At 40.8% G+C, this 19,299-nt stretch overlaps 1 protein-coding gene across 1 annotated transcript in view; it reads left to right on the top strand.

Annotated features, from left to right (window-relative positions):
- LOC138584076 (uncharacterized) overlaps positions 1–19,299 on the top strand; it is a 41,898-nt gene that overhangs the window by 10,870 nt on the left and 11,729 nt on the right. The window contains exon 8 of the mRNA XM_069656209.1: positions 17,496–17,634. Within this exon, the coding sequence (XP_069512310.1) occupies positions 17,496–17,634 (139 nt within the window). The remainder of the gene's footprint in view (positions 1–17,495; positions 17,635–19,299) is intronic.

A 19,299-nucleotide genomic window follows, 5' to 3' on the forward strand; every position in this document is an offset into this window, starting at 1 on the left:
TAAATGTGTCATCAGCTGATCTTTAACGTTTTCAGCCACAGACATTATTCGCAGATGGACTGTGTCATTAGACAGTGGTACCCTGTTAATTTCATCACTTGCTTTTCCCCCAAACAATATGTTAGCCATAACCTTCACAACTGGTGTAACTCAATTCTCAACTATTGAATGAGGTTTTAGTGTTTTTGCAATTAACAGGGATACCCTGAATGAAGCCTCTGTAGCCTTCACATTTTCCCCCAGTGCAACAAACTGTGAGGCCCCCTTTGTCATGTGTTTCTTCAGTTCACCGCGTTTTCTCTCAAAAAATCCATTAGGTTTCCCAATGTACTCCTTGTGTTTTGTTTGAAAATGGCGCTTCAGTTTAGCCGGTTTCATAGCGTCGTTAGCCAATGATTCATAACACAAAACACAATGTGGTTTTGGATCCTCCTCATCCCCTGTCCAAAAAATTCTGAATTTGATGAAGTCGTTGTGGTATTTTCGTTTCACCTTAGCACTGGATATTCCACGTTCATGCAACTTTGAGGGATCTCGCTTGACTGAGAACCATTCATCTGGGACTCAACGGTAATACTCGGTACGGTAATGCTTGTTGTTGCTGTGGCTTAACCACTTGCATTAAGTTGATGCACCTGTTGTGTCAAAAGTTTCCTTTGATTTTCTTTAAGATGACCCCATCCTAAACCACCGATCCATGATCCTGTCAGATTAGCTGTAGCTACTTTACGTTAGTCAGGTCCGTAAAATGTCAGGCTACATTGCTGAATTCCCACAAGACCACAACACAGCCAATTCAAAGTTTGAGAAACGCTTTTTCCCCCAATTTTTTAAAACATAATATTGACGTTACCAGTCTACTCGCGGACCACTAGGTGTTGCTCACAGAGCACCACTCTTTGAGAAAGGCTGGATTAAGGTTATGCTATGGGTGTCGCCACCATTGGGTGACACTAGCTTTTTGCCAGATCTCTCCTCTGCTAATCCGAGTCACTGAACTTAACCTCTTGACTGTGTTGTTGGTGTCTTTTAAATTATTTTCCTTTCAAATATTGGAAAAAATGGCTCGCTGTGCAATTAATTTTACTTAATGACTGTCCAAGAAATCTATCCTCCAGTTTTTTGGGTGAGTTAAAATGTGGTCTTACTCTTTGTTTGCATTGATAAGCAGCTATCGGTGTCTGCGCTCCCGTTTTGGCCTGTTAGCTTGTTCAGTGTTTTCATACACTGATTTATTTGTTATGGCCAATGCATGGGAGTTGTTGGCTTTTCCACCCAGTTCATGGGTTGGCATGGTTTGTGTTGTTTACCGGCTACTTGATCTCCACTTACTCTCCCACCAAAGATGTGGGTGAGCCATTGGCATGTTCGCTACTCTCCACACGCTCTCTTAGTTTTGTTAGGCTAATAAATTATAAACTCTGGTCAGCTACCAGCACAACCAGAACCTCGTTTGTGTAAAAAAATGGTTCAACACACTGTTTGGAGTTTGTGAAACAAACTCATGTTAAAACTAATGTCTCAATATGACATCATATGACACATGGCATATATACTGAAAGAGCCTTTTTTTACTTTTTTGTTAGCTCACAGTTGGTTGTATGTTAGACCGTTAAAAGTACGTAGGACAGGATTAATTGGAAAATACTACACCCGCTAAGACATATAGCTAAAGAGCTAACACGTATCGCTTTGTCTACAGGAGCTGCCAAAATCAAACAAAAAAATAAAGTTCCTCACAGTTGCTTTAACTAACTACTAAGCCAGCAAAAATAGCCTTAGTTATAGATTGTAGAACCCTGATAACTTAACGTTTGCTAACCCCTACCCCATGTTGATGTTCAGAATGAATTGCTATGTGACCTAAAGCCCTAAAGGTCTTCACACTGAGTCCACAAGTAACCTTAAAAAATGTAAATAAATATGATGTATTCGAAGATATTCATACCTATTCAGGTGTGTGCCACCCCACTACTGCAATATACCTGTTGTAGGTAGTCAATTACACTCTTACTTTTATGATCAGTAATACCCTTACTGCATGTTCTTTATTTTCTGTTGCAGCTGATATTTCTCAAGTTAAACTAATGTTCGCATAGTAGTTCATAGTTCAAGAGTTTATAAACCATGTTTCTGTTCATATTGTGTATTATATTTTGTACTGTTTATATTTTACAAATGTATGTTGAAATCAAATAATCTCCTTTTGAGCGTGACTTTGTGACTCATTGCATTGTTGCATCCAGCAATATTAGCTGGCAGCTTATATAAGAATGAGGCAAGATAGATAAGACATGTATCCATAAAAATGGCCTAATTTGTATGTGACGCAAAGTGGAGCAGCTTCATTTAGCATAGGTAGGTGTCCAATTATCCTCTGATGAATCGCTATTCATTTCACTGAATACATGACAGTGCAGCCACAAGCCACTAACTCTTAGGAGAAGCAATGGAGAAATCAAATGAACCTAAGTTAGATTAACTTTGCCCAAAACATTCAGTCATCAGTGTCTGATGTCCATGGTGGAGTATAGAAACAGGATTGTGATATACAGTATGAAGATTATTAGAAGCAACACAATTGTACACATCACAATTGCCATTCTTCAACTTTCCGTCTTTTCCTCATTTTTTATTTGGCAAGGTTGCATGTAGGTATGTATTTATCTTTCTTAGATATAAGTTTATTAGCTGTGTGGGGTGTTTCAGTAATTGGTACACAAGCTAAGCAATCCAGAAGGGTTATACCTGAACAGGATTGTGGAGAGACAGGGTCAGATATGCGCTGGGACCTGAGGATTAAAACGTCCAAGACCTGGGGGGTTTACTATGAAGCAGGTTTGCTGTTATCAAGGTAACTTCAGGGTTAACGTCTGGTTTTCAGTACTATGAAGGTGGTTCACTTCTTACCGGGTTAGATCACCATGGTAACTTATGCGGAACACCTAACCTGCTCCGGAGCAGGTAATGTTCGAGATAAGAGATCACCTTGTACTAATCACCGCCTACTGACCAATCAGGTCTCTGGATTCAGGAGCTTTGAGAGCTGATTTCGAGAGGGAGGAGGGAGAGGCCAGTTAAACACTTATGCTTTACTGTATGATTTTTTATATGAAATATTGATACGATATATTACTCTGCTATACATCTACAATATAGGCTGATGAAAGCACTGAAACCCTTTTACTTGTTGTAGGCCTACTTATTAGATTTAAAAGAGAGCATTCTTACTGCTTTAAGTTGTGGTTTCATAGCCTATTTTATTTCTTATTTGCTCCATAAGTCCATTTGATACGGCTGGGCTGAGAGAATAAGTCTAAATCTCTCATAAATACATCTGTGCAACATATTAATTTAATGCAATACAGAAGTATCATTATAGTCAGTATATCCTGCTCTGATGATGGAGCAGTGATATTTCTACATTTGTGCATTAACACAGTCTGCGATCTTTTGCCAGTTGTCCTCCATTTGGCAGCTGCAGCTTTCAGTCTGGATTAGGTCTCTGTGTGATTGGTCATACGCTGCAGACTCCACTCCTTTAATGTGAACATGCTCATAGAAACCCTAGGCTGACTTATTTATTTGATAACCAGCGTTGTGTGACCGCTTAGTGTGATTGCCTTTGTTAGGTAACATGAATCCAGATCAGGAAAAGATCAAGCAGAGGGTGTAGCTTCAGAGATTAGGAACAGCCCAAGACCTACATCGGGACAAATTGCATTCTGGATGAGAGCCATTGGTATGAGTCACTCTTAGCTGTCAGTCTTTGTTTTATCTGCTCAGGCAGTGGAGGCTTTGCATCTCTTCAGTTACAGACAGGAATGTTCTCTACACTTTAACTTAACTCCTTGCTACGTATGTAAAGCATTCTACCCATATGTGATTAAAAAACACATCATTCCAATACTATTGCCAGTAATATACTGAGATATACATATAATAATTATATAAATATATAATAAACACACCTTCAGCCACAAGACTATTAGTGAGGTCCACTCTTCTTGTTGGATGACATTTGGAAAACCAGTTAATTACTAAGTTGTTTTCTGGGTTTGAGGTCAGGTTTTTGTGCCGATGAGTACAAAGCACAGTTTTGTCAAAGATATTGCATGCTGTCACATTAACATTACCCTTTATGGGAACTGAAGTCAAGTTTCCACTTAACTGGCTTAATCCACTTTTATGACAGAGAGTCACACCAGGCCAAGCGCTTCTACTGTGTTCCTGCAGCAGCCGCAGCAGCAACAGGAGGGATGTTATGCTGAGTCATGGTGTTATGCTATTGTTAGGAATGGTGTCCATGCCCTAAATAGGTAGTGTCTTGCCCTTAAATTGATTGGCACCTAGACACACTTCCAATTAATTGATTGGAAGTGTCTAGATTGAGAAATAGAGAGAAAGTTTTGTTTTTAAAAATCTCTTTGGTCAGCTATCATTGCTTTTGTAACTTTTAATGGAATCTCTGTGGTGTTTTGTTTGGTTTTATTTCCATGTGCTTCTTCATACCATCACCCTTTCAGCTATATTAAGGTAATGCTGTTTTTTTTACATTACAATTTTTCCTTCTGCGAGGGCATCTTGGTTAGAAATGTTGAGTGTCAAAACCTTTATTTGGTTGATTTATTTTTATGCTCCAATTTGTGATTGTAGATGAAAACAAATGAATCCTGCTTCCTGGCAGGACGGACAGATAGAGCACAGACATAAGAACAGAAGTGCGGACGTAAGAGGGAAACTGGCCTTTTCATAATGAAGCCTGATGTAGCTCTGTGTAACTCTCAGGTTTATCAGTGAAGTGTTTGAACTAAACTGCAGCCTGGAGTCTCTGTTAACAGTGACAGACTGAGTCAGGAGTGACTGGGTCACACAGAGTGTCCGCGTTTAATAATCGCCACGTTCACAGAACATTTCTGAGTCTGTCCTTTCTTGATTAAAAGCTCTGCATTCGTTGTTAACTTTTCTTATTTTACAGTATGCCATGCCTACCTTTCCCTGACTCATTTATTTTCTCACTGCGTCTCTGTTACGCTCCTCTCGGCGGGCTTCTCTGTCTCTGTAGTCTCGTACACCCACTGAGTTCAGTCACAATTTTTTAAGTAACATTTGATTGACTGAATAGCTTCACGTGTGATGATTGACAACGAAAAATTGGTCTGTGAGTTTCCTGGAACACTAAAATCACTACTGCAAAGATCAGAAAAGCTACGCAGGTCAAAATATATGCGCTTGTCAGAATCAAATAAGATGTCTGGGTCCGGATACGACGGCATCTAGGTCCGGGCCCAGACTGCGGTGTGACAATTAGTGACCCAGGGTGTCGAACATTGGCTCAGATATGTGTTTGTGTCAGCAAAGGGACAGCTGCTGCATCATTTATGATCACTCTGTCCGAGCATTTCCTTTAATCTCTGTGATGCATCTGATAGTTATTAAATACCCAACAACATATTTTTAAAAGTTTTTCTTTTTACTTGGATTCAGGATTTTATTGCAAGGCAGCTACAGGAAGTGCAATGCAACTTGTGTGCTGCCTGGCGGGGAACCATTTGCAGTCATCATGATTTTAATGCTTGCTCCTGCTCACACATATTAGCTTGGGGCTAATATTCCCATATGCATCGACAGCAAGAGAGCTGCAACAATTTATCAATCAATGGAAAAATATTCAACCAATAAGCAACCATTTTGATGAATTGCTTTATTTTTGAATTAAAAAAAATGCCAAAATGTAGTGGTTTGAAAATATTTTAGGTATGAGTGTCTCTGTGTGGGCCTCACAGCCAGGGCTGCAGGCCTGGATCAAAACCGGATTGAGATATGTGGCCCAAAGGGAAAACAACATTGTCCCATACATCATCCTACTCGCCATTAATATGCACCTGCACACAAACACTCTCATGGTTATGATCAAAAAACACTTATACACGTTCAAACAGGATGTATGCATATCGCGCTCACCCAGCAGTTGCACTCACAGCTTGCTGCAAGATGTAAATAGATATGTTTTTCAGCTCACCTGAGACCTGCTCTTAAAGACAGGCACTGTATCACCTTGACTGACGACCATTCACTCGCTCACAACTGCTGCATTTGGTTTGGTTTGCAATCCAGACGGGGTTTAAGAGAGGCCACAGTTATTAATTTAACTGTAAGGGACAATATGCAGCCTCTTAGCCTTTGCTCTCGCGCTCCCTTTTGCTCTCCTTTTGCTCTCCTTTTCTTCTGCCTTCATTGATAAACAGTAGCAGCCAGGCTAGTGATGACATATCCAGTCTGACCCTGAGAGCCCATTTGCTTTCACTGTAAGGTGTGTTCAATAACCCACTGGAGCACAGCCCTGCTTTAAACCCCTCCAGGGATCCTCAGCTGAGACTGGCAGCAATCACCCAGCCATGGGCTAAAGGCTGGCTGGATGAATGTATGGATATTTGGAGAGAGGGAAAGGAAGATATGGCAATGCCTTAAGACAGACCTGGCAAAAAAGTTTGGACAGTGGGACATAAAATGGAGCAGTGGATGAGGGGGCAACCTGAAGAAAGTATGATGTTGGTACTGTAATGAATTCCATTTTGTCAGCATCGTCCCTTAGTCCCCTCCTGACGTTGCTGACAGCCCCCCTCTCCATGTCCCCCTTTACATAAAGACTCCCGGACAAGCTGGGAATGCCAATTAATTGCAATTAGAGCCACTGAATGCATTCATGCTGGTGTTTGGCTGTGATGCAAGAATGACTCCTTGTGTTCATACTGGGTATTACACTTTAGAGGTAGTGTTTTCACCTGTATTTTACAATTGTCTTATATTGGGGCAGAAGAAGTCCTGAATTCCTATTTCAAATGATCTTTTCAAAGTTTAAACTAAGGGGCCTGCTTCCAGAACTTTTCATCGCTGCCTGCATCAGAGATTTGGTCAGTGATTCATATACTGAATAAATATAGGAATGCATAATGGCATTTATGTCTGGTCAAAACAGACATGGTGCTAAATTTGATTTACAATAATAATGACAGTTTTTGCAATGTTTGTCTGCCTTTTGAGTATTTACAAAAGAACATTAAGTTAAGATTATATCAGAGACCAGTCAGATTATTTAACTGAATTTAACCAGAATAAATGTTTGTAGTGAATCACTGTTTTACTTTGCTTAACTTCCAAAAACCATTTTTTGCCCCTTGTTTGCATAAAATGTATGAAGCACGTGTAATGATCCATATTGAAAAACTGAGTTCTTAACTGAGTTCCCTTGGCTGGAATATGTTAGGCAGCAAGTAAACATTTTGTCCTTCAAGTTGATGTGTTAGAAGCAGGGACAATGGGCAGGTGTAAGGATGCGAGCGACTTTGACACGGGCCAAATTGACAGGTACATGATTAAGCATCCAACTCTCACGCATGCTGAGCAGATTGACCACCTCTAGAAAAATGAATCTTCAGTGATTTGTTAGAATGCTTTTACAGATCAGCAAAAAGTCTAATTGTAGTTTGACAGAAGGAAATTTAACCCAAAATTTTACACAGAGAAGGCCCAAAGGCCTTAATCCTGTAGTCAAATCTGCAAATGTAGTGCATCCGCTTTGAATGGTTTTACACAATAATATACACTATCAGCTATAACATTATGACCACTGACCAAGTTAAATACATTGATGATCTTGTTACAATGGCACCTGTCAGTGGATGGGACATGTTAGGCAGCAAGTAAACATTTTGTCCTCAAAGTCGATGTATTGAAAGCAGGAAAAATGGGCAAGCGTAGGAGTGTGAGCGACTTTGACAAGGGCCAAATAGCGATGGCCACACAACAGGGTCAGAGCATCTCCAAAACTGCAGCTCTTGTGGGGTGTTCCCGGTCTGCAGTCATTACCTATCAAAAGTGGTCCAAGGAAGGACAACAGGTAAACTGGCGACAGGGTCATGGGCGGCTGATGCTCAGTGATATGCACGGGGAGCAAAGGCTGGCCCGTGTTGTCTGATCCAACAGAAGAGGTACTGTAGCTCAAATTACTGAAAAAGTGAATACTGGTTCTGTGGGTCTGACAGAAAGGTGTAAGAACACACGGTGCATTGCTGTTTGTTGCAGACTGGTCAGGGGGCCCATGCTGACCCCTGTCCACTGCCGAAAGCACCTACAAAGGGCACGTGAACCAGAACTGCACCAGGGAGCAACTGAAGAAGGTGGCCTGGTCTAATGAATCACATTTTCTTTTACATCATGTGAATGGCCGGGGATGTATCGCTAACCTGGGGAAGACATAGCCGAGGATGCACTATGGGAAGAAGACAAGCCGGCGGAGTCAGTGTTATGCTTTGGGCAATGTTCTGCTGCACTTTGACACATAATGGTAAATGGTAAATGGATTGTACTTAGATAGCGCTTTTCTAGTCTTGTGACCACTCAAAGCTGCTTTGACACTACATGTCACATTCAGACACACATTCACACACTGATGGCAAAGCCTAAGTGCCAATCTGGAAATCAGATCTATGCCCATTCATACCGGATGGCTATGCCACCGGGAGCAATTTGGGGTTCAGTGTTCAGTGCCCATGGACACTTTGACGTGTGACTGTAGCAGGGATCCCCCCCCAACCGATTGAGAGATGACCGACTCTACCACTGAGCCACAGCTGCCCACATTGTACCACCTTTCTAAACATTGTTGCAGACCGAGTAAACCCCTTCATGGAAATAGTACTCCCTAATGGCAGTGGCCTCTTTCAGCAGAAAAATGTGCCCTGCCACGCTGCAAACATGGTTCAGGAATGGTTTGAGGGACACAACAACAGATTCAATCTGACTTGGTCTGCAAATTCCCCAGATCTCAATCCAATCGAGCATCTGTGGGATGCACTGGACAAACAAGTCGGATCCACTGAGGCCCTACCTCGCAACTTATAGCACCTGAAGGTCCTGCTGCTAACATCTTGGTGCCAGATACTTCAGCACACCTTCAGATGTCTGGTGGAGTCCATGCCTTGATGGGTCAGGGCTGTTTTGGTGGCAACAGGGGGACCTACATAATACTAGGCAGCTGATCATAATGTTATGGCTGATCAGTAAAACAAGGGCAGTAGCCAAATATGATATTGCACAGTAGTGACTGTGTCTGGAATCATGTTAGGAACTTTTCTGGCTGTTGACTTTTTTCTTAATCCCACTCCCGTTGGATTTCTGACTATATTACCGCCTGCACAATAGAGTTCCATTGTTTTTGCGTCTTCTCCCGTCCCGCAGGGAAAAGCTTCCTCAACACACGGCCGCTTCACCTCAGGGAGTTTCGTGCTTGAGCCGTGCACAGACCAAAACATCCAGAGACCAACACCAAGATTTCTATTATGCGCGCTCATTCTGATGCGCTCTCCCTCTAATACATACAGAAACAGACACACACTCACACACACGAGTTTGAGAGGTATATTTATTATAAACCTACAACACAACTACCTTTGGCACTATCGTGCCCACAGATATTAATACACTGTCCAGTGTCCATTACGCACTGGAGAATACAGCCATGTGATCCAGCAGCAACAATAAGTAAATAAACATTTACAACCGACCTTTCTTTGATGGTCAGCACACAGAAGTTTAATAAACATCAGATCCTGTCCGTCAGGAAATTTCAATAGTTAAGAAAGTTGCGCTGCTGTGCCTCGTGTGTAAACTCACACAGCGTCTCTCTTGTTTGTGCTGGGCAGTGGGATTGCTTCAATGGTTTTAACATCAATAAATCGGTCGCATTAAAACGCAAGGAGCAAGAGAATCATGACTTTCATTGAATCCTCTGCAGTCATGTAGGCAAAGAGGACTTGCGAACAATCTTTTCACCTGGTGTTTATTCTTTATTGAAAATATTTTTACCGGGTTATCGAGCAATAGGTACAGATTACGACGTTGTATCCAAACTTATTTTTCCAAGTATTCATGACATAACAGAACAGTCAAGTTTCACACAAAAAATACGACAGGGATCTTTATGAAGCCACCTGGTGTTTATTCTTAATAAACAAGGTTATTTCAGACGGTCTGATCATTTACATTCATAAAGGGACTTATTTCTACTATTTTCATCTCGCGAAAAATCCCACCGTTTATTTTTTTTACCGCCTGCTCCAGCCTGCAGCAGAGTTTAAACCGCCGCTCCCGTGAGATTTGTGTTGGGTCCCACTCCCATTGCAGTCCTCTACTCCATACTGTACAATAATAGGTATTACAATACACTATACTATACAAGCTGGTATCCTGTAGGCCTATAGGGGTACTGTTAATTGGTTGGCTGTGCCTGCTTCATAAAGGTCAGATGCTTATGTAAATGCTGAAACAGTGTTTAACTGTGTCAAGGGTAGATTTGTCATCCACAGGTCTGATGTGAAAAGTGTTCTCTTTGTGTAAACATTTGTATCAAGATGTCATTTTTACCACTGACATGCTGTCAGTGCAAAAACTTCATTAGTTGCAACCTCTTGTTTAAATGTGGCAATACTATAAAATCATGAAATGTAACAGATAACACTGGTCCTGTGTCGCTATACATTTTCACCTTTTCAAGAACCTAGAACCTTATATGTACTTACATGTTTAGTTTGTGGGAAGCTCCATGTTATTGGTTGTTAAGTTCCTCTTAAGGAAAAGGTCTTACAGAGAGCAGAAGTCATGACATCACTTCCTATTTCACCCCTGTCCCTCTTGGACATTGAGTGATCTGTATAGTTGCAAATGACAATGTGATTTTATTTTATTTTTTTAACTCCTGGAACGGGAGTTCCTGTTTCACTATGTCTTCCTATAGACAGTGTCAGGTTTACCTTTTTTAGTATAGTTTAGTTTAGTTTACTTTATAAAAAGTGGATGAAGAAGAAGGATGTGTAAGAATGGGGGATCTTAGCAGGAATGGGATATAATATTCCGAAGTATGTTTAAATTTGTGTATAATCACTTGAAAATTAAGGCATTATTGTTACCTTGGAATGAGTTTTATATATCTAGCTGTGCTGCATTGCCAAGTTTTTACAGTAGGCCAAAAAAACCAAACAGTAGATTTTCCTAGCAGCTTAAAAAGGGTTGGAACAGGGAAGTTCTTGTCACTTGGTTACATTTTGCAACCTCACTGCTAGATGCCACCAAATCCCACAATCTGCTCCTTAAATTCATAATGCATGGCCCTCTGCAGACAAACAATGAATAAGGGTAGTGTTAATTGGTCGGTTGACTCAAAAAGTGTTAACAGTGTGTCAGAATGGTCACTCATATGTTGTCATATATTATTATCCTTTTCAAAACCTCCTGTTTTGACTTCAAGCTTTTTTTTTTACTAATACTACCCTTACGTATATTAAACCGTATATAATACATAATACATATATAAACCGTTTAGAACACTACATTTACAGATTTGACTAACAGATTAAGGCCTGTGGGCCTTCTGCATGTAAAATTATGAATCAAATCTTCCCTCTGTCTATCTACAATTAGACTTTTTGCTGATATGTAAAAGCATTCTAACAAGTTACTGAAGATAGATTTTTCTGGATGTGGTCAAGTTGTCCAGCATGTGTGAGAGTTGGATGCTTAATCATGTACCTGTCCACGTCCATATTCCTCCTTTTTGTAATAGTCTCTGATGTTATTTCTGTTTTTAGAAAAAATGTTTCTTCTTTTTATCTTAACTGAGCCCCATGTAATAGTATGTATTTAAATGTTCCTTGTTCATTGTAATAGTTGGCAGAAGCTTGTGTAATAGTTCGTGTTTTGTGAGTGAGCAGGCTCTCAGGTAACAGAGGCCTTGCATATGAAATGAGATGGTAATGAGGAGGAGGAGGAGGGGAACCTTATCACTTCAGGTCCAAATTCCGACAGTGAATTGCGCAGTTGTAACAAAAGTAACAGAGCGTCCATTCAGCCTTCACTAATCCAGATGGGAAAGTCAAACAGCAGAAAGTCCACCGCACAAACTCATTTCATCACTTTATTAATTTAGATATTGCCTCCTCGCTGCTGTGGGGAGGAAAAAAAAGAGCCCCTCTGAAATGACCAACATCGGTGAGGCGTTTTGCTCTACATGGTTCCCCCACTTCGTCTCCTCCCGTTATCTGTTTAATTCATCCCGCCAATCTTGGCTGTCTTTACCCACTAAATTTCCCTTTGACACGCATGCCTTGCTTCGCATAATCCTCACTCCGGGGCAGAATTAAAAATGGAAAAAAGAGGTGGGAATAGGACAGGTGGCTGGAGAATCCTTGAAATAATGTTCAATGCCAGACCCGAGAATGATTTGACCAGATTTGAACTAGGGGGCTGATAGGGAGAGTGTTTTTATATCTTTTTTTTTTAAAAACAAGAAGTAAGGAAAAAAGAGACAGGTGGAATATGTGCAGGGACTGAGAATTACCGTCAGGTTGAAATGTCAGTTCTAAATGGGGTGGGAGTGTCAAATGTGAGGTCTTGAAAACATTTTTGTCTTCCTTCCGAAGATGACATTCTGGCAGATATAATTTTACACAGCTGTGCTGCAACAGTAGATCACAACTGTAATAGGCATTGCTTGCTTTGTGCTGTGAGTTTAGATACTTTTAAGTATTAGTAAGTATTTGTGCTGTAATTATTTGTCAAATGACTGAATATTATATGAGTCAATTGGAAGAAAATAATTTTTGAACATTTTGATGATTGATTAATTGTTTAAGTCATTAATCAAGTGACAAAACTTTACAGCCATACTTTAAGTGCTGGCAGGCTGCTTTATGTTAACATCGGGATCATGGGTGGCAGCAGGCTGCATCTAGGTTGGGCTACCAACATCAAGAATGCTGTCAGCCCCACCATGGAACAACCAAGAAAGAAAGTTACAGAGCAAAATAAGCCAAACCATCGCAAATTTTTTAAGACTTACATTAACCGCTATGCTCTACTTCTCCTGTTCCAACAACAGGTACAGTGAGATGCTGTTGGCATCACAGAGTACACTACATTCATCTTAGCAGTAGTTTAGCAGTAGATCTGCCATTCAGTATTACCATTGAAATTCAACACAAGGCTTTACTTCCACATCACTTCATCACTCATGTCAGCATGCCTTTGGTTTGTAGAGGTGCCAGGCATTTGGACATGAACATTTCTTTATCAGTTAGGGGTCTACTTCTTCCAATTGTCAGGGTAAAGATTATGAGCAAGGGAAAATGGAAGAGTGAGCTACATTCTGAAAGTGTCCCATGAGAGACATATTCGGGAGAGGAGCACAGAGCATCATTAGGTCCGAAGGAAATGATTTGACAGAATCACAGTCCTTTCTACAACAAAGGATTTTTTCCATTTTTTTCAAACATTGATTTAACATTAGACCAGCCAAGCACTTTTTCGGTACTACTTTGGCCAACTTCGACGCTCAAGAGCGTCTGTATCCTTTTGTCCTTGTTAATGGACTGATGACGTCATCACTTTACATCTCACTAGGTGCATGCAAGGACACCATGCGACCCAGCCCCCACAAACAAAGCCAGAGAGATGATCTAATAACAGGTAGCATTTGGGATGCTATATGCAGAGTGAAATGTGTTATTCTCACTTGCTTATGTGTAAGAAATAATCAAAAAAACATGCCGCAGATGATCACGTGTGTCTAACAAAACAACAACACTAATCACTGCCCCTGCGGTCTTTTGTACGCACAGAGCTGAAGTCTCCCCATCGCTCATCATCAATTTCAGCATTTATATTTGGGTAAATAAAATAATAACAAATTAAAGCGAAAAAAAACCCACGCTTTTTGTCGAACTATAAAAGTTGTGTAATTATTCAAGTCCACTGTCCCCCGGTGCGCTCCCTCTCTCTCTCACACACACAAACACACTCACACTCTCGGTCTCTCTGTCTTTCTCTCTTGGTGAGGTTCAGAGACAATAAGCAATATCCATACCGATGACAATAATTACTCTGGGATTGCTTGCCACGCTTATTTACCATGTATAGCTTTTACTAAATAAATAGACTGCTTACCGCTGTTTTGAGTTTTAAATGTGTCTCAGTGAGAACCATGCGCAGGCAGCCTACCTACGCTGTGCGCACCAGAGCCGTTTGCTCTGTTGGCATGGTGCCATCTTGCGCCCTCCCTTTATCCGTTCTCTGCAAAAGAGAAAAGGGATCTGTGCGTCTTCATGTTTGTTCAGTCGGCTCAGTTCGGGACCTTTTGCGGTGAGGAGCTCTGGGTGTCTCAGCAGGTGGGACCGGGTCACACTCAGGCTCTGGTTCTTGCTCCAGTTCTGGCTCAGAATCAGTCGCGTCACTTTGTCTCCAGACACTGGAGACAAAGTGCCATTTTCTCACAGAATAACCACCATGTCACCTGAGTTGAATCTATAAAGCATTTTTAGCTTTTCCTAAATAATAAGACCTCCTACAATTATTTACTTCTATTGTGATAAACCCTCGTGAGTGATTATAAGTGCTTGTGTGCATAATTAGCTTCGATGTCTGAGCCATTGTCTCAGTGCGCTTACCAGGCCATTACGCAAGTGTCTATTCACCTCCTGCGGAAGAAAGTACAAACGCTCAACAACATCATTTGGCGGCTATAGGGGGTCATTGAGGGTGAAAAACAACAAAAAAACGCATCTGTCTGTTTTTCTAAATGTAATTACGTCATTGTGACAATGCAGGCATGTGCGGGATATGTATTTAGGAAAAGTCAGGGCAGGAGGGAAACATATCACACATAATGACGGAGTAATTTACATTTTTCTACCACAACGCCAAATGACGTCGTCTCTGGCGGTTCTGGTGCTAAATAACCTCTTTAGGATGTCAAGGTTATGAAGCACCATTCATACATAGTGCTTTACACAGTAAGAACAGATCATAAGAACATTAAGTGCTAGGGCCGGGTACCGCTTGGACCCCAAAGCAGAGACTGGACTCTGGTAAAAAGCACAAAAGATTTATTACGGATTTAACACAAAAGAATGTTCAAAATAAGCTGTGGCGATGGGAGGCTGGCTGGCTGGCTGGCTGGCAGTGACTCGCCGGTCAGAGGAAACACAAAGAAGACCATACACATGGAAATGCTCAGGCACAGAGCACGCGAAAAAGGCAGGCAGGCGGGCAACTCACCAGACCTGCGAACACGAAAAAACACGAGTAAGGAAAGCACAATCAAAAATACGAAAGAGAATGTCAGCTCCACCAAAGGAACTGGAATTATCTGGCATAGAAGAGAAGTTGAAGCCAAGCTTTAGTAGAGGGAGGTCTGATGAGTTGATAGAGAACAGGTGTGCTAGTCTGCCTGCTGCAGGTGAAGCTAGCCACGCCCCCTGTCACGAGCCAGCACTGCAGGAGTGGAGAAGAGAAAAGGGAGGGGGGAAAAAAGAGAGCAGAGCAGACAAAAACCAAAAACAGTCCAACAAAAACACAAACCTAACAATTAAGAGCATTAAAAGAAAAGACAGCAGCAAAACCACCAGCACTTAGTTTGCTAACAGAGACTGTGGAAAAAACAGAGCCAGCTAAGCAGTATCATTTGGCCGTGAGAGCACAGGCACACAGAACTATCAGGAGGAAGTCTGAAACGGTCACACTGCCTGGGCACTTCACTAAGTTAGTATCAGCCACTCTGCCATGAAACAACGCTGAACAGCAGCAGCATCTAGAACAAGCTAACGTTAGCCTGACTGCAACACCAACGTAATACAACGTCACAGTAACCGCAGACATCTTAGCAATGTGAAACAATTACAGCAGAAATGAAGCTGGGGTAATTACCTGTCGAGCAGAACTGTCTAACTCAGCATCGCTTTTTGATCCTTTCAGGTCCCGTAGCTCTCTCCACATCAGAAATGCTGCTCCAATGTTTACTCTCGTTTTGCTTCTGTCTCGGTCCAACTCTTTCTTTTAGCTTGCTTTTTTAGCTGAAGAAACTGAGCTTGACCTGAGTATGTGTGGAGTCTGTTGTGCTGTGCAGCGTGTGATTGACAGCAGCCTGAGAGACTGCTCGGCTCTGGTGGCTGTTGTTCTGATGTGTATGCCTTCACTACGAAATTCTGAAACATTGTCCATGGTTTGACTCTTAGCCGGGGGTCCGTGGTTGTCATCCCTCTCTCCCCACATTTCCTGTTTCTAACTAATGCCACTGTAAAAAGGAAATGATTAACAATGTTAATAAAATGTACCCACATGTACATGAATGTACTAAATTTTATGCCAATTCATCCAATAGCTGAGACATTTCACTAAATAATACCAATATCAACTTACACTGGCAAAAAAGGGAAATAAATATTTATACTTTGCACAATAAATGTTTCCATAAAATATTCTGCCAACCAATTCAGTAGAATTTGGGATGTTTCAGACTGGACCAAAGTGGCAGACCAGTCAGCAGACCAACTTTAGCTGGCTGGCAATGCCATAAATGGAGCAACACCTCAAGTGTGCCTAAAATAAAAACTTGATCTGGTTCTAGCTTTTCAAATGCAAGGATTGGCCTGTTTTTACAAATGATTGTAAATGTGTGTAAAGTTTTGGACTGGTACTACTATCTAAGGACAAATGTAATGTGCCCTTTTCACTATACTTTTCCTTTACTAAACTGGATGATTTATCAATTAATTTGTAAAAAACCTAACCAAAAAAATCAACAGTGAAAATAAGCCATAGTTATATCCATTATATCTATACTTTAATAGGTCTGTAGCATTAAAGTATGTGTTTTATAAATGTGCTTTTTAGTTATTTACCAGGTATTCAAATTTACTATGTGATTGATTAAAGCAGAGATGATAGGACACAGGGGCACAGTGCGATCTAGATCAGAAGTAAGACTAAGACAAGGATGAGTGTTTCCCGGTGCTGCTGTTGGCTGCGTGCAGAAGCAGGCTGTGCGGTGCGGTGTGGCGGTGGCAACAGCAGGCGCATAGCACTATTGATTGGGCTCCACATGCTGAGACCAGCCAATTCAAGGCACCAGTGAGCCAAGACCGATTGGGCCTTCTGAGTTTCAAAATCCTATAGCTCTTCTTCTATCATCTGCCAAAAACATGTATTTCTCATTCTCCAGGCAAATGTTTTCTAGAAACTCTTAAGATTTTGGGGTTGAAAAATAAGAGAGAAGAGCATAAATTATTGTTGTTTTAATCATAATTTTTTTTAGCATATTGTTTTGGATGTGTGACTCATAAACTTTCTTAAACTTCGCCTCTATTCAATTAAAATAACTTTATTAACCTGTTAGGAACTTCATTTGTCTAAAATTGTCAGTGTGTGTACGGTTCACGTACCCAACAACATACCACATATAACATTGGCAGAGCAATCAACAGTGGTAAATGAAGCTTTAAAACATAATAAATAAGACTTAATGAATATGCAATTTAACAGCAGAAGGTGGCTGCTTACAAATGACTGAATGAAAAAAATGACTTAACCATGCCACAAACCAAAACACTTCAGTTTGCCAGCTGCTTAAGTTTTATATGTGTGAATTTTTCTGTGCATTTTTTCAGGTACGGTAAGCTGTTGCCATCACTCCAAGTCGGGCAGTTTTCGGCAGCTACAGGGTTGAGCCGCATGCTGATTATCCTTGGGGCACTTGAACCGACTATTAAAGGCGAAAATGTGCCTGAGGATGTCGTGCAGCGCCAGGTCAGGCTAATGTACACACACACAAACACACTATTCAGTGAAGTATGGCTAAAAGGCTGTGACATTGATTGTTCAAGAAATAAAAAGCTAAAGGTATCTATCAGGGTCATTTAGTAAGTAATCAAGGTAAAAAAGGGCTATCCCACCGTTGCTCTTGAAATGTATGTAGAGACAATTGCTGCTTCAACAATTTGCTTCTTTAACACTGGCTCTGAAGTTGCAAATCAATGACTGTATATAAAGACGTACAACGCATCGCCACCTCCCCTTGTACAAAATTGAAGCCAAAATACCCCCGCAGTGGGTGCTACCATTTTGTGCTTTTGGAGCCAGAGCGTGCGCTGTAGGGATCAGCTGGTGGAGCTGCGTTACTGACGTACAGCCCCTCCTGCTACCCACAACACACATTTAACTTTAGCCATTGAATGTTACATTTCCTCTCGCTGTTTCCTCCTCTACTTTGCTACCCCAGGTACAGAATGCTGCAGGAGCTGTATTTATCAACAGAGCTGTCAATCGGCACATTAGAACCCTATTTATAGCATGAAATAACTACTAACTAAATGTAAACTTCCCTAAAAAATTGACACTTTGACATAAATTAGCATGATAAGTGCTGGGTTTAATGACAGAAACCATGTTTGAGAAAAAAATATTTGGCGTGTATTTTGATTTTATAGTTTGACTCATTCCCCATCTGTAAACATTGAGGAGGCGGGCTTTATGACCTGTACTGCAGCCAGTCAGCAGGGACTGTCCAAGATGTTTTGGCTTCACTTATGGAGGGGGGCAAAGACTATTATCAACACCACCAACACCCAAAACAGATCACACACACAGAAGAAAAACTAAGTAAAAAAAAAACAAAAAAACATATATTCTAAAACAAAACAAAAAAAATGATGAAAACCAAAAAAACACAAGTGCAAATAAACAATTGCATCAGAGCGTATGTAAGCATTGGTGGACAGACCACCCGTTGACAGATGAGTTCATAGTTCCAGGCCAGAGGGGTATTTCATCAACAGAAGTTATGGAAGCTGTTCTTACATAATAAAATAAAATATGAATTGACATCGACCTTCACTTTGCTCAAGTCATTCATTCTAACAGGGGCTCAATTTTGTGTTATGGAGTTCAGAAGCAGCCCAGCAGAATTGTTAGTCAGAGAGACGATACTATGTGTCGAAAGAAGAGAAAACAAGAGTTGGGTTCCTCTTAGCAGCCATTAAATTTAACAACATAGACATACAAACATACAAAGGGGTCCTCACCAAATATGAATGTACTTCCACAATCAATAAACACATAAAATAGTGTAGATACATAAATACTAGGGCTGTCAATTGATTAAAATATTTAATCACGATTAATCGTATGGTTGTCCATAGTTAACTTTTTTTTTCCTGTTGTAAATGTACCTGAAAGAGATATTTTTTAAAGTGTTTAATCCTCTTATCAACATGGGAATGGACAAATATGCTTCCTTTATGCAAATGTATGTTTATTATTACTGCAACATTCCAAAACAATGACAAATACTGTCCAGAATATTCTACAGAATAACCTCAAAGGTACTGCACGCTCAGAAAATATGCTGAAGCACGACGGACGTTATTAATGACGTAAACGATCAATCGTTACACAATGACATCTGCACCTTTT

This window comes from Semicossyphus pulcher, unplaced genomic scaffold (assembly GCF_022749685.1).
Source record: "Semicossyphus pulcher isolate SPU_LCO1_2020_fin unplaced genomic scaffold, fSemPul1.0.p SCAF_9, whole genome shotgun sequence".
Classification (NCBI taxonomy): domain Eukaryota; kingdom Metazoa; phylum Chordata; class Actinopteri; order Labriformes; family Labridae; genus Semicossyphus; species Semicossyphus pulcher.